At 45.1% G+C, this 14,859-nt stretch overlaps 1 protein-coding gene across 1 annotated transcript; it reads left to right on the plus strand.

Annotated features, from left to right (window-relative positions):
• Positions 1-13,077: 13,077 nt before the first annotated feature.
• On the plus strand, positions 13,078-14,016 carry LOC308174437 (olfactory receptor 10G4-like; the record flags this gene model as incomplete). Its single annotated transcript, XM_080549516.1, has 1 exon — positions 13,078-14,016. The coding sequence occupies one exon, from the start codon at positions 13,078-13,080 to the stop codon at positions 14,014-14,016; it is 939 nt and encodes a 312-aa protein (XP_080405642.1).
• Between the last annotated feature and the right edge of the window lie 843 nt (positions 14,017-14,859).

Genomic DNA, 14,859 nt, shown 5'->3' on the forward strand with positions numbered 1-14,859 from the left:
AATCTACAGAAATATTGAGGCTGTCTTGATGTGGGTCAAAGCTTGAGAATGTCTTGGGTGAATTTCACTGGGCAGAATGTGGAAGAGTTTACCATCATAGGCTTTGACCACCTTCCCCACCAGAAGCTCCTGGGCTTCCTCATTCTCATTACCTACTTCCTGGTTCTGCTGGGCAGTGGCACCAACATCTGCATCATTGTGACGGACAGACGCCTGCACACACCCATGTACCTGCTCATCTGTAACCTGGCAGTGGTGGATATCATGTACACCACTAGTGCCAGCACCACTATGATCTCTGTGCTGCTGGTGGAGCACAAAACCATCTCCTACTACTCCTGCATCTCACGCATGTTCATCTACCACCTAGGGGACGTCACAGAGTGTCTTGCCCTGTCTCTGATGGCTTTAGACCGAACCATAGCCATCAGCAGTCCGCTGAGATACACCACCATTCTAACAAACCCACGCATCTTGGTGTTGATCATAGCCTCCTGGCTCTTAGGTATTGGGTGCGTAAGTACAATGGTAGAAGCAGCTGATAACCTCCCGTACTGCCAGCCCATCATTAGATATATATTCTGTGACTATGCTGCCATAATAAGGGCTGCCTGCACCAACCCTGAACCCTATTGGTTTCTCCCCACTGTTTTGGGTCTGTGGCTGCTTGTAGGGCAGTTTCCCTTGATACTTCTGTCCTATGTGAAGATCATCTACACAGTACTGAGACTGCCGAACAATGAGAGCAGGGCAAAGGTGTTCAACACCGTTATATCTCACATCATTGTGGTAATGTCTTACTACCTTCCCAAGGTTGTTGGTGTGTTGTTAACAAGGGTAGGCCTGAGACTGAATCTGACAGATCGTAATTCCGTAAAGCTTGTTGCCTCACTGGTGCCCTCTCTGATCAACCCCATAGTCTACTGCCTGAAGACCAAAGAGATCAGGAAGAGACTGATTCAGATACTGTCAAAAATAGTATCGTAATATTAAAATGATGTCCTTAGATATTGTCCATGACTTGAGTCATATTCGAGTCACGTATTGAATCACTTAGTACCAAGTAGTGACTTTTATAATATCTTTAATCAAATCTCAAAGCACTTGATGTACATATGTATGAGCCCCTGCTCGTCGATGGAGGGAGCGTGGAGAGAGTCTCAACCCTCCGATTCCTGGGGGTGCACATACAGGATGACCAGAGAGGAAAGCGCTACAGAGAGTCGTGAGATCGGCCCAGAAGATCACCGGCGCCCCCCTCCCCTCTCTGGAAGAGCTGTACAACACACGCTGCCTCAGGAAGGCCTCCAAGATCTCCAGAGACCCATCCCACCCTGGGAACGAACACTTTGTTCGGCTGCCCTCGGACAGGCGGTTCAGGACCATGTTCACAAGGACAAATAGACTGAAGCTCAGCTTCTACCCCAGGGCCATTCAGGCCCTGAACACAGCAAAGACCTAGGTTCTAGGCCCTGGACAATCTAGACAATTTGATGGAAGCTACTAGATTGTAATCAAGTGCAATACTGAAACACAACTGTGAACATTTCAAACCTGCAAACTGCGACACTTTAAATGAATGTGCAATAACACTGTGCAATATGACAACCCTCGGGTACATAAGGTTCAGAGATAGGAAATGTTAGGATATGTATAGCATAGCATAGAGTACAGCACAGTGTTTTATTGTATAGTATAGTATAGTGGATAGTGTACATAGCCTTTATTTATGTAAACCAGCTCTTTTCCCTTCTTGTTTTTAGTATTTTTTTTCCTAGCACCAGGGGAGCACCCCCTCCCACATTTCGTTGTATGGTACCTGTACTATATCAATGACAATAAAGACCATTCATTCATTCATTCAAATGTGTGAATGTAATTTGAATGTCACATATGTAAGACAGAGAAAATAACAAACATGGTTTAAAATAGCTAACAGAAGCACATGCACAGTGAGGGTACGATGATTTGTTATCTTAAAGAGATTGTTTACCATAATTACATATTTGGTTCCGTACCCTGATGGTAGTCCATGGTCAAAGTTTATCTAGCCACTGTCACAAACCACTAATTGCTAGCATTTGTGACAAAAACAGATAGATGCTTTTTTTAATATACTCTTACATCATCTCAAAGTAACTTAAAACAACTTCAAAGTAACTTAAAACAAGTGATAGATTTCCATGATTCTCTTCTAAGTTACTTTTAAGTTGTTTTGGGTATCGATTAAGCATCAGTGAAGATGGACTTTTATTGGTCACAAACTCTAACTTGATTTTAACAGATTTACATGGACACCCTGACATATGTTCCTGGATTTGTTTAAGGAAATGTAGCATTTGATTCATTTTCAATAGTCAACTACAGAACAGTACTTTACCTGTTTTATATTCTCCCACTATTTTCTAGCAAATTATTACAATTAAAATATATATTGTAGTATGATTTTATGTCCAAACATGAAAATAAAGAACTTGTACAACAACCACAACTGTGATATTTCCATATTTTTTAAGTTGTGAAAATGTAGTGCCAATGTGTTTCTTGTTACTAACTTGCTACTTATTTCTTTGTGTGTGATATTCCAATTCATAAACCTGATGGGTCCTTTCAATGGCTGCCCCTGAATATGCCTGTGCATTTGATCAATGTGACCTCCACTACTCCCTTGCTTACTGAACAATGTGGCCCTTGAGGTACAATAAAAGGCTGTTGAGCATAGACAACTGTTACACAGGCTTCCATAGGGCCCAATTCCCATCAGTAGAGTAGGGACTCATTGCCTCATTGCCGTTAAGATTCTAAAATGTCATCAACCAGAGGTTTCATTAATAATGACTCAATTCATTAATGCAATTGACTGGCTGTACTACCTCTGGGACTGGGCTTACTAATAAGGGCTGAGAGAAGATGCATTACTCCAGGGGGAAGTTCCATTTGTGGCTGGGTCTAAATGGTGGATTACATTTTGTGAAGACAGATCAGTTGATTCAAATACTAACTGACAATTTTTAGAATGGGTGGAATTGTCATGGACTAAGTCACTTACAAGTCACTTAAAAGCAACAATGACCTGATATTCAAGTAATTCTACTTTTGTATATGTTAAACATATTCTACCACAATGATAATCCCAAACAAGATAGGTGCTTATAATGTGTGATTATGCATATTATAATGTGCTGCTCAGCATACAAATTGTCTATCATTATCTATTATTGTATTCTTACAACTGTAAGTCTGTGTGTCTTCCACAGTAAATTATTCAAAATGTCTAAACTGGTCTGTTTAATCACCTTAGAAGAGTGCACACATTGTCATCCTTGTTAACACTAGTCCCAAAACGGAGGGCTATGAGAGCGTGTGACACTTAATCCTCTCCTTGGGGGCCCCCGGCCGCCTCGCGTGCTTGGTCTGTTCCGCCGCTGGGGCTCCTGGTTCGGCTAGCCTGGTGCGGGGCTTTTATGGTCTGTGCTTGGTTGGCTGGGCCGGAGGTGCTGGTGGTGGGGCGGGGCGGGTGTGTGGGGCGGCGCGGACCCCCCGGGGGGGTTTTGGGCGCCTCTTTCCTGGATGCACAGTGTACAGGTTTTTTTTACCTTTGCCTGCTTGCGTGCTCTGTCATCATACATTTACATTGACATTTTTGGCATTTAGCAGACGCCTTATTCCAAAGCGACTTTACAATCAATACATTTGAATACTAAGCAAGTGAATCATCAATCCACCAGTCATAGCAGGAAGAGTAATCCAGCTCAGGCCCTGGGCCATTGATAGAAGGAAAACCCTTTTTTTTTTTTTTTTTGACACTGGAGAAACAGAGAAACAGTACAAGGGGGACAATAGACATTTTTAGGGACACACTAGAGGGGAAAAGCGGGTGTCTTCAGGAGACGCAGTGAGGGGCAGAAGATGTCATCATGTGAAGCGCATTGAATCACATCTCGTGAGAATAAAATAAATCAAATAAAACTTGATTTAATAATAAAACAAGTGTTGTTGTGAAACCCACACTCCTTCCCTCACTTTTCCCCCTCCTAAATTTCGTTGTTTGGTACCTGTACTGTAGCAATGACAATAAAGACCATTCATTCATTCATTCATTTTCCTAAATGTTTGGATTTAAAATAAAAGCCTTGTTACAATTTCAGAATTACCTAGAAAAACATCTGGAAGCATTTTCATGACTACCAAACCTTTCCATACCAACATCTCCAATGTCACATCCAGAGGCACGATTACACAGGTCTGCTAACCTGGCTGTAGCTTTACCCTCATCATGGTGATTCAAAATTGACCTTACAGTTTGGAATGGCTTACCCATGTCAATTGTAAAAAAAACAATAAAACCATAGAAAGGCGATAACAGTTATTTGCATGACCAATGCACGATTACATGTGACTAGAAGCCAGCGCACACCCAGCCTCCAAAGCCTGAGCCCAGCCTTCATCACACACTATGTGATCTCCTCCTGTCTGTAGCTAGGCAACATGATGCATGTCTGCATGATGACAGTGATGTGCTGTTTAACCCACAATCCCACACCGACATCACAGCGAGGTATGCCTCTATGCCCCTGCCGAGGTGGTCACGAGAGCTGTGAAGGATGTTCTGGTCTTATCATCAGCTTACCTTATCAGGGGCCTCATTTATAAAAAAAAGTACTTGAACGTCATCTTTGACTTTCACGTACAAGCACATTTTTCTAAACGGACGTAAGCATTATTTATAAAACGGTCTGCGCTTGTTTAAAGTTGCGTACGTGCTTCCTTCTATAAATACCAACGCAGGTAAAATGAACGCAGGTGAATGAGGTTTGTATTAACGCCCTGTGATAGCGGCTCAATTATAGCGGCTGAATTAAGCCAAGTGCTATAATATAGGGAAGGCGTTCGTCTGGAAGCGGGAGAGGGCAGAGAAGGGTGGCTTCTCCGTAAGTTGCATTTGTAACGTTTGATCATGACAACTAACCAGGCAAATGCTTATACTCAGTACTCAAGTTGTAAAAGAAAATCAGAAGAGGTGGTGGATTTTATCATATGAGGACAATTTTAGCATCCCCTCAGTGTCAGTGACTTCAGTGTCAGTGACTTGGTAAAAATGTCATTGCATGTGTGCGTGCCCCCTCGCACCTTGAAATAGCAGTAATACCACGTTCATTGATAAAATGACATAAGGTATGGAAAGGGGGGATGACAATTTTAGAAGGGGGATGATTTTGACTGTTTTTATTTCAGGGGGCTCGAGTGCTGCTTATACTGTAATAATATAATGGTCTTATTCTTATCAGGTGACATTGAAAACCCTTTGCGAACTTCCAGACACCGGACAAAATCCAGTATAATTGAGCGCGTGGCCGGGCAAGGGCCGTTGTGGAAGGCACTAGGCATGTTGAAGGGGAGATAGACAGCTCCGGAGGGATATAAAGAAAGACTGAAATACAATCATAAACATCAGTTCCCTTTAAATCTTGAATTAAACTCATTTTCTCTGCTAATAACAACATCATTAATTTTATTACGAGCCACTTGCATGAATTACAGTAGGCAGTGCGGCTCACATGCCTGTAATAACTCTGCATAACCAGTAGGTAATGTGCGTACGCAAGGTCAATACCCGACGTAGAGCTACGATCGTTTCCACGGTCAAATTGACTCACGTTGAAATGGTATAAAACACTACGTTGACATGGTTTTCTACGTACGACACGGGTAAGATCAAATTTGATCCAAAGTACATTCTGGGTAATTTTTTTATAGGGTGCCTTTTTCCGTCCCCAGTACAAATCATATTGTATTTTGTCTAAATTTGGACAAATACTAATTCCATTAGTTTTTTCATGTATAGTCAATTGTTATTTATTATGAATACAATGATATGGGCTTCTAAGTTGTTGTTTTTTACATTTTAAAAGCTTTGGTTAAAGATGTAAATGGGTTTTTGCCATGTCCCCAGTGTTGTTCATTCAACTTCAATCTAAACAATAACTAATAAAAACATATACATTTCCAAAAATGTTATTATTATTACATTTTCCTGAGCAATATATATTGAATCAAATATCATTTCTATAATTTTTTCTTTTATTTTGTACAACAAATTAAGGTTGTATGTTTGTCCCTGCGGTCAGTGTCCACCCTGTTGAGCTGTGTTAATGTCCCATTTTTTAAAAAAATACATATTTCCCAATCACATCACATCAGTGGAGGGAAATCAAATGTGGTAAGCTGTGTGATTTTCTTCCTCTTTTACCATCTGATTTTGATGTTTTTGTCAAGTGAGTTTAATGTGGTTGACACATTAAACGGCCCAAATGCGTCGTGCGAGTGTGGCGCAGAGGACCAAACCGCAGACCATGTTATCCTGGATTGCCCGGTGTACCACCCACCCAACAGGATGCATGGTCTGTCGGTATTAGATGACGAGACGATGACGTGGCTTCTGGAGGGGTGTCCAGAAATATAGCCCGGGTGAGCCCCTCAACCAGGTTTCGGGGTGGTAAAAGGGTAGCCCCCTCGGCCCGAGCCTGGTGGAGTGGAGAGGAAACAACAACCCATACGCCGAAGAAGAATGTGGTTGACCATAACGTGTCCACCTTGTTAGGCCTAAATATTGAGGAGATCAATCAAATTGAATAATTTCAAAAAAGTGTTTAGTGCAAATTAGATTCCTCATCAAGTATTCATGGTCATGCTAGGCATTATGCTAACACAGGCAGGCTAAAGGCTAACTTTAACTCAAAATGTCCACCCTGTTAGTATCCACTCTGTTAGCCCTATTCAACTAACAGAGTGTATTCTAAATAAAATACAATTTAGGTCAATTTAGGCCTGAGCTTGACAACTATGTTTTTCAGCAAGTTAGATATGTCCTTTATATAATAAAACATAAAAATATAGGTAAGTCAACTATTTATTTTTCACATTTATTTTTCTCATCTATAAATGAGGCCCCTGTCAAGGTAGCATTATTAGGGCCTCTGTTTAGCTGATAATAATTACAGTGACAGCCACCCATGCAGTGGCCTCCAGACTCTGGACAGGTAAAGCCACATATTCGACGAGGTAAAACCTGAGATTTCTATAGAAGCTCTCAGAAAATTATCATAATGGTTGAAGACCTTGTACGCAATACTTGGAATGAAGGTGAAAACTTTGAAGCTCAAAGAGCAACAAAGTCAGCTCTAAGTAGCATATCACTATCAGTAAGAATATGAGCGGCTTTAGGTCAAGGCCTAAAAGCAATGGCCCACAGTCCATCTGTTATGTGGCATGATGTATCCAACAACAGTTCCAGCGTCACCTGGCTACCTGTGTAAAGTAAACAGGCGAGGTAATGACTCAGCCTCAGGTCTATCACTGTTCTAATTGGGTCTCTAATGAGACGTGTTTGTTTTCCTCTTGGCCCATGGAGAATTAACCCTGCCATGCTGCATCCCTTCCATGGAAACACTCAACACACAAAAGCTGTCTGGAAAAGTTTTAACTTATTTGAAATCCCTCAACAGGTCCATCCTGATGGATTAAGCTTGTTTGTATAGCCATACAGTAAATGCTAAATGAGCACAACACCAAAATATATATACATTAAAAAAACATATTTATATTTATATTTATATTTAGTGTATAGATACAATAGGACCAGTAACGAGAAACTAGCTCCCAGTGCCAGGTCTCCCACTAAGGTAGAGAAATGCATTTATTTCCTCCTTTCAAACTTAGGGAACTACCTGTTTTGTATCTGGTTTACTCTTCTGTTTGTTGGATCAGTAGTTGGCTATGGCACTGTAGACTGGCTGTCTGTGTGTGAGTGAGAGAAAGTGAGTGTGTGTGTGTGTGTGTGTGTGCTTGTGTGAGAGAGAGAGAAAGAGAGAGAGAGGGGGGAGAGAGGGAGAGAGAGGGAGAGTTTGTGCTATGGCTCCCTATGCAGACTGGCAACTGTGTGTGTGTGTGTGTGTGTGTGTGTGTGTGTGTGTGTGTGTGTGTGTGTGTGTGTGTGTGTGTGTCTGTGTGTCTGTGTGTGTGAGCGTGAGTAGCAAAGAGGGAGGGTTTGTGATGGTCTTCTCCTGTGTGGCTGTGTGACAGAGAGAGAAAGTGTATTGTGAGTTTACTATGCAGGCTGGGAACTGTGTGTGTGTGTGTGTGTGTGTGTGTGTGTGTGTGTTTGTAGTACGTGCGTGTACGTTTGCGATGTTTAAACTAGACTGGTAGATCTTGGCAGACTGGCTACTTGAAAAGTAGATCTTGGTTAAAAAAAGTGTGGGCACCCCTGCTCTAAACAGTTGTCCAAGGATTTCAGAATCAAGATAGTTCACTTCCACCATCAAGGAGAAGGCTACAAGAAACTCTCGTAACTTTTAAAACTACACATTTCCACTGTCAGAAACATAATCAGAAAATTGAGAATAAATGGAACAAGGCAAGATCTGGAAGACCAAGAAATATTTCAGATAGAATGGCCCGAGATCCGGTGAGAAATGCTCAGAAGAACCCACACATCACTGCAAAAGAGCTGCAAAAAAGAGTAACAGACACCAGTCTAGTTGTTCACAGGACAGCAATACAGCATACCTAAAACAACAAAGACCTACATGACAGAGTTGCCAGAAAGAAGCCTTTCCTACAACCTCAACACAAGATTAAGCGTCTAAAGCAGGGGTCGGCAACAGGCGGCCATTGCTGGCCCATCACCAATAATATTTGGCCCAGCAGATTATTTTGAGAATCCACTTTTTTTTCTTTTTTCTTTTTTATAATATCGGACCGACAGTCCCACATATAGCACCTATAATGTCCGAATAGAGAATCGACTTCCACCTGAATAATGCTTATTGTACTTTTATCCATGTTGAGAGTGAATGACACAGGGACAGACAATCAGGCAGCGAAGCGCACTAAGTAGGTGGACAATGCGTGGTGCTGAAATAGCCGACATGCGGTGTGTGGTTTGAAAGAAATAACACGAGCTCAGTAAACCATTCAAACGTAATGTTTACGTATATGTGACTGCAACACACATATGAACAGTAACAAAGCAAATTCTGTTTAATTTTCTGAAAAACATTGACAACAAAATCGGCGCAAACAAAAAGCAGAATCCGCTTGATCTTCGATCTACGCTCCTGAAACGACAGAGCAAACACGCTATTAGGGATAATAATTACAATGAGCCATTCATTCAAAATATACAAAATACAATTAGGTTATTAAATACAATAACGACAGGCTTGGTACTCACTTAATGTGAAAAGTGGCATCTCCCATCGGTCACTATTTGCTTGATATCTGGTGATATGGACGTCACTTTAATCCGCAGGCAGTTCTCAAGGTTTTTATGCATCAATCGATTCCTCTCGTGCGTCTTTATCACATTCATTGACGAAAAGGACGACTCGCATGTATAGAAAGGGAACATTGTGAGCACGTAAAATGTGAGTCTCACAACGGCTTTGCATTGATGAAACCAGGTAGGATGAACGTATAGCTCGCTATCCATTCCTCTTTAAATGCCTTGTTTTCACCGTCAACTTTCCTCTTTAGACCTTTGGAGAGTGACATTATGTTTCTCTTGCTAGCTAGCAGGTTAAATGTTTAGCTAACTTCACCCGACACGCAAACAACCAATCCAATAATAATGTGACCTTAGGGTTACCCACAAGCAATGGTTTGTCAGACTTCCCTTTGCTGTGTTGATTTGAGGGCGTTGTATATTTAGTCTCTCGCCGATCTCCACACTGCCTGGTCGGCTGGTCCAGTCCGGTGCGCGCTGTAGTTCAGGAGGGGGAAGGATAAAATCAGTCGCCAGACACACACAAAAGGGAAAACCTGTGTTGCTCAACTCACACACAGACAAGGGTAGTACGACTTCCCTTTACTGTGATTTTTGAGGGCGTTGTATAAAGTCTCTCGTGTGGTGTGGAATCGTAGGTCCGTTCCCGTCGTTCGAGCCCTCGATTTCGCCCGTGCGTGGAAGGAAGGTCGGATCTCATGTAGAACGGAAGCACCGGCATTTATACTCTCACAAACAAGGGGACCTCCGGGAGTGATTGTGATTGGGAACACCTGTGGAGAAGCAGATAGACGTACACACAAACACTCATTCACACCACTACACCCTGACACGCCCACTCATTCATACCTGTCATTCCACCCCGCTTCATATACCTGCCAGTACTGTGTCCGGCTCCCTCTGTGCACTGAACCCGTTTCAGTAGCACCCAACGCCGAGCACAGAGAAAAGTCGGACCCACCACACCAGTAGCACGGACGGGCGCCAGGGGCGAGGACATGGAGTCACCCCTCGGGCACATCCAGGCCCACCTGGCCCAGTTACAGGAGCAACAGGCCTCGATGCATGGCGCGGTCCCAAGCAGAGGATCGAGCAGACCTCCGGGCCCTCCTCCGAGCACAGGAGAGGAACGGGGACCGCGACGGGGGAGGCGGCACACGGGGGGCCACCCTTCACCCCGCAGAGAGCCCCGCAGGCGGCAGAGGAGGGGTGCTGGCGGTGCGGCCAGCCTGGCCACTTCCGTCGGGAGTGCCCAGTTATGGAGGTCAGCCAGGTTGTCCGCATCGCCGGCACCGTCACCCCTTCCCCGGACCTAGGCGAGGTGTACAGCATCTCGGTAAGGATGCAGCGGGGTACGTACCAGGCGCTGCTGGATTCGGGCTGCCTACAGTCCATAATCTTTCAGTGCCTGGTGCGACCAGGGGCATTGGTAGAGGCATCAAGGGTGTTAATACAGTGTGTGCATGGGGATATTCACGAGTATCCGGTGGTCCCCATTGAGATTAGGTATAACGAGAGAAAATATAGGCTGGTCGAGGCCCCGTTTGACCATATTGGTATGGACATTATCGGCCCATTAGAGCGATGTGCACAGGGCTAAGGGCTACACATCGGTTTGTGTTAGTCTTGATCGATTACGCAACCCTTTACCCCGAGGCAATTCCCCTGCGCTCCATCTCCGCGAAGAGTGTGGCGCAGGCGTTCAGGTCATCTCCCGGGTGGGGATCCCGAAAGAGATCCTCATTGACCAAGGTACGAATTATATGTCACGCACGCTCAAGGAGCTTTACGGGTTGTTGAATATTAAAGCGGTCCGGACGAGCGTGTACCACCCGGCAAGTGGTCTGTGCTACGCTACTTCCCGAGAGGGATGAGTTCGGAGGTCCCAAACGCTAAAATTAGTACCCCGGCCCGCCTAGGAGACCATGTCTCGGCGAGTCTGCGAGCGGACGTGGCCGAGATACAACAGAGGTTCGCTGACGTGTTTTCCCCCCTACCCGGTCGCACCACGCTGATAGAACACCACTGTTACGTCCACATGTGTCCTTGTTGTGTTTCCTTCCCTTCTGTGTTCTCCTCTGTCATTCTCCATCCAGGTGTTGTCAATTGGCCAATCATTCCCTCATTCATCATCCCACTCCTGTCCAATCAGAAGGCTGCTCATCATCCAATCAGAGGCCTGCCCGTCAGCTTCTCCAGCTTCTACAAGTGGCAACCTACTTACACCCTTTATGTTACGGCTCCCCCCCTACACCCCCCTAGACGTAGAGCCATAAGACCTGGGGTTCGTAACAACCACATAGATACGCAACCGGGCGTTACGGTGCGGACACGGCCGTACAGGCTGCCGGCTCACAAACGCAACGTGGTGAGCCGGGAATTAGAGGCAATGCTGGAACTGGGCATGGTAGAAGAGTCCCACAGCGCCTGGTGCAGCCCTATCGTGCTTGTGACCAAGCGAGATGGGGCTGTACGGTTCTGTGTGGACTACCGACGGGTGAACGCGGTGTCTAAATTCGATACCTATCCGATGTGTCGACGAGCTCCTGGACCGGCTTGGCACGGCTACATTTTATACGACCCTGGACTGTACGAAGGGATAGATTCCACTGTCGCCAGGGTCCCGCGAGAAAACAGCGATCTCCACCCCGCACAAACCAGTTTACCGCGCTGCCGTTCGGGTTGTTCGGGGCCCCGGCTACGTTCCAGCGGCTCATGGATCGTATCCTGCGGCCGCACACTGCATATGCGGCGGCCTACCTCGACGACATCGTTATCTACAGCGATACGTGGCCGCAGCATATGCAGCGGGTGGCGGCCATGTTGCAGTCGCTGGGGCGGGCGGAGCTCACGGCCAACCCGGCGAAGTGCGTGATAGGGCGGCGGGAGATTCGCTTTCTGGGGTACCACTTTGGGCGGGGGGAGGTGCGACCGCAGATAGAAAAGACCGTAGCGATAGCGGCCGCCCCGCGCCCCAAGACACGGAAGGATGTGAGGCGGTATTTCTTAACTACCATAGTTACATTGTACTGATACTGGGTTTAGAAACAAACCATTCTGGCCCTCTCTTTGCAAATTCATTTGGTATGGCTTTATTTTATGTCCCAATTTCAGCTAGAACTTAGATTGTGTCAATCCAATGTACCAATGGATACTTTCTGGTAGGTATTTCAAAGAGTGTTGACTTTATTTTATTTTTTATTTTTATATCTGTATTCCAAAGTGTACACTTTGCAGAACCAAATGGTAGCTGTGCTTATGTCAACAAATCTCAAGGAGGTTTTATTACCATGTAATTGTCTAGTAATTACCATTTCACCATGCACTCTCAAGTAATTCCATGGTTAATATCAGACTGTAAAATAAAGCATTATCAAGATATCTGTAAGTGCAGGATGAGGTGCAGAGTTGGGAACGATGAAGATCCAAAAAGCGTTCAATTAAAATGCAACATTATCACCAAATAGTTACGTGTACGCCCAAATCATCCCCTTGTGTCCTTTCCTGACTTCACGCCCACTCAGGATAGGCTGAGCCTCTATAAGTACAGGTGATTGTGCTCCCACTGCATTCAGCTCTTCCTAAGGTATTGGGTTGATCCACAGCATTAGCAAGTGGTAGAGGATTTTCATCGTTGACATGGAGGGAGTAGTAAACCATGATGGTTTTATCAGATGACACATGCACATTTTGTATGTGTACTTTTGATGTTCGTACTTTTTGCTATTTTACTGGTATATTAGAATCTACAGAAATATTGAGGCTGTCTTGATGTGGGTCAAAGCTTGAGAATGTCTTGGGTGAATTTCACTGGGCAGAATGTGGAAGAGTTTACCATCATAGGCTTTGACCACCTTCCCCACCAGAAGCTCCTGGGCTTCCTCATTCTCATTACCTACTTCCTGGTTCTGCTGGGCAGTGGCACCAACATCTGCATCATTGTGACGGACAGACGCCTGCACACACCCATGTACCTGCTCATCTGTAACCTGGCAGTGGTGGATATCATGTACACCACTAGTGCCAGCACCACTATGATCTCTGTGCTGCTGGTGGAGCACAAAACCATCTCCTACTACTCCTGCATCTCACGCATGTTCATCTACCACCTAGGGGACGTCACAGAGTGTCTTGCCCTGTCTCTGATGGCTTTAGACCGAACCATAGCCATCAGCAGTCCGCTGAGATACACCACCATTCTAACAAACCCACGCATCTTTGTGTTGATCATAGCCTCCTGGCTCTTAGGTATTGGGTGCGTAAGTACAATGGTAGAAGCAGCTGATAACCTCCCGTACTGCCAGCCCATCATTAGATATATATTCTGTGACTATGCTGCCATAATAAGGGCTGCCTGCACCAACCCTGAACCCTATTGGTTTCTCCCCACTGTTTTGGGTCTGTGGCTGCTTGTAGGGCAGTTCCCCTTGATACTTCTGTCCTATGTGAAGATCATCTACACAGTACTGAGACTGCCGAACAATGAGAGCAGGGCACGGGTGTTCAACACCGTTATATCTCACATCATTGTGGTAATGTCTTACTACCTTCCCAAGGTTGTTGGTGTGTTGTTAACAAGGGTAGGCCTGAGACTGAATCTGACAGATCGTAATTCCGTAAAGCTTGTTGCCTCACTGGTGCCCTCTCTGATCAACCCCATAGTCTACTGCCTGAAGACCAAAGAGATCAGGAAGAGACTGATTCAGATACTGTCAAAAATAGTATCGTAATATTAAAATGATGTCCTTAGATATTGTCCATGACTTGAGTCATATTCGAGTCACGTATTGAATCACTTAGTACCAAGTAGTGACTTTTATAATATCTTTAATCAAATCTCAAAGCACTTGATGTACATATGTATGAGCCCCTGCTCGTCGATGGAGGGAGCGTGGAGAGAGTCTCAACCCTCCGATTCCTGGGGGTGCACATACAGGAGGACCTGTCCTGGAGGACCAACACAGCAGCCATCATCAAGAAGGCACAACAGCGGCTCTACTTCCTGAGAGTCCTCAGGAAATACCACCTCAGACAGGAACTGCTTGTGACCTTCTACCGCTGCACAGTGGAGAGCATCCTCACCTACTGCATCTGCGTGTGGTTCTCCAGCTGCGCAGCCGCAGAGAGGAAAGCGCTACAGAGAGTCGTGAGATCGGCCCAGAAGATCACCGGCGCACCCCTCCCCTCTCTGGAAGAGCTGTACAACACACGCTGCCTCAGGAAGGCCTCCAAGATCTCCAGAGACCCATCCCACCCTGGGAACGAACACTTTGTTCGGCTGCCCTCGGACAGGCGGTTCAGGACCATGTTCGCAAGGACAAACAGACTGAAGCTCAGCTTTTACCCCAGGGCCATTCAGGCCCTGAACACAGCAAAGACCTAGGTTCTAGGCCCTGGACAATCTAGACAATTTGATGGCAGCTACTAGATTGTAATCAAGTGCAATACTGAAACACAACTGTGAACATTTCAAACCTGCAAACTGCGACACTTTAAATGAATGTGCAATAACACTGTGCAATATGACAACCCTCGGGTACATAAGGTTCAGAGATAGGAAATGTTAGGATATG

Source organism: Nansenia antarctica (genome assembly GCF_963989245.1).
Source record: "Nansenia antarctica genome assembly, chromosome: 20".
Classification (NCBI taxonomy): Eukaryota; Metazoa; Chordata; class Actinopteri; order Argentiniformes; family Microstomatidae; genus Nansenia; species Nansenia antarctica.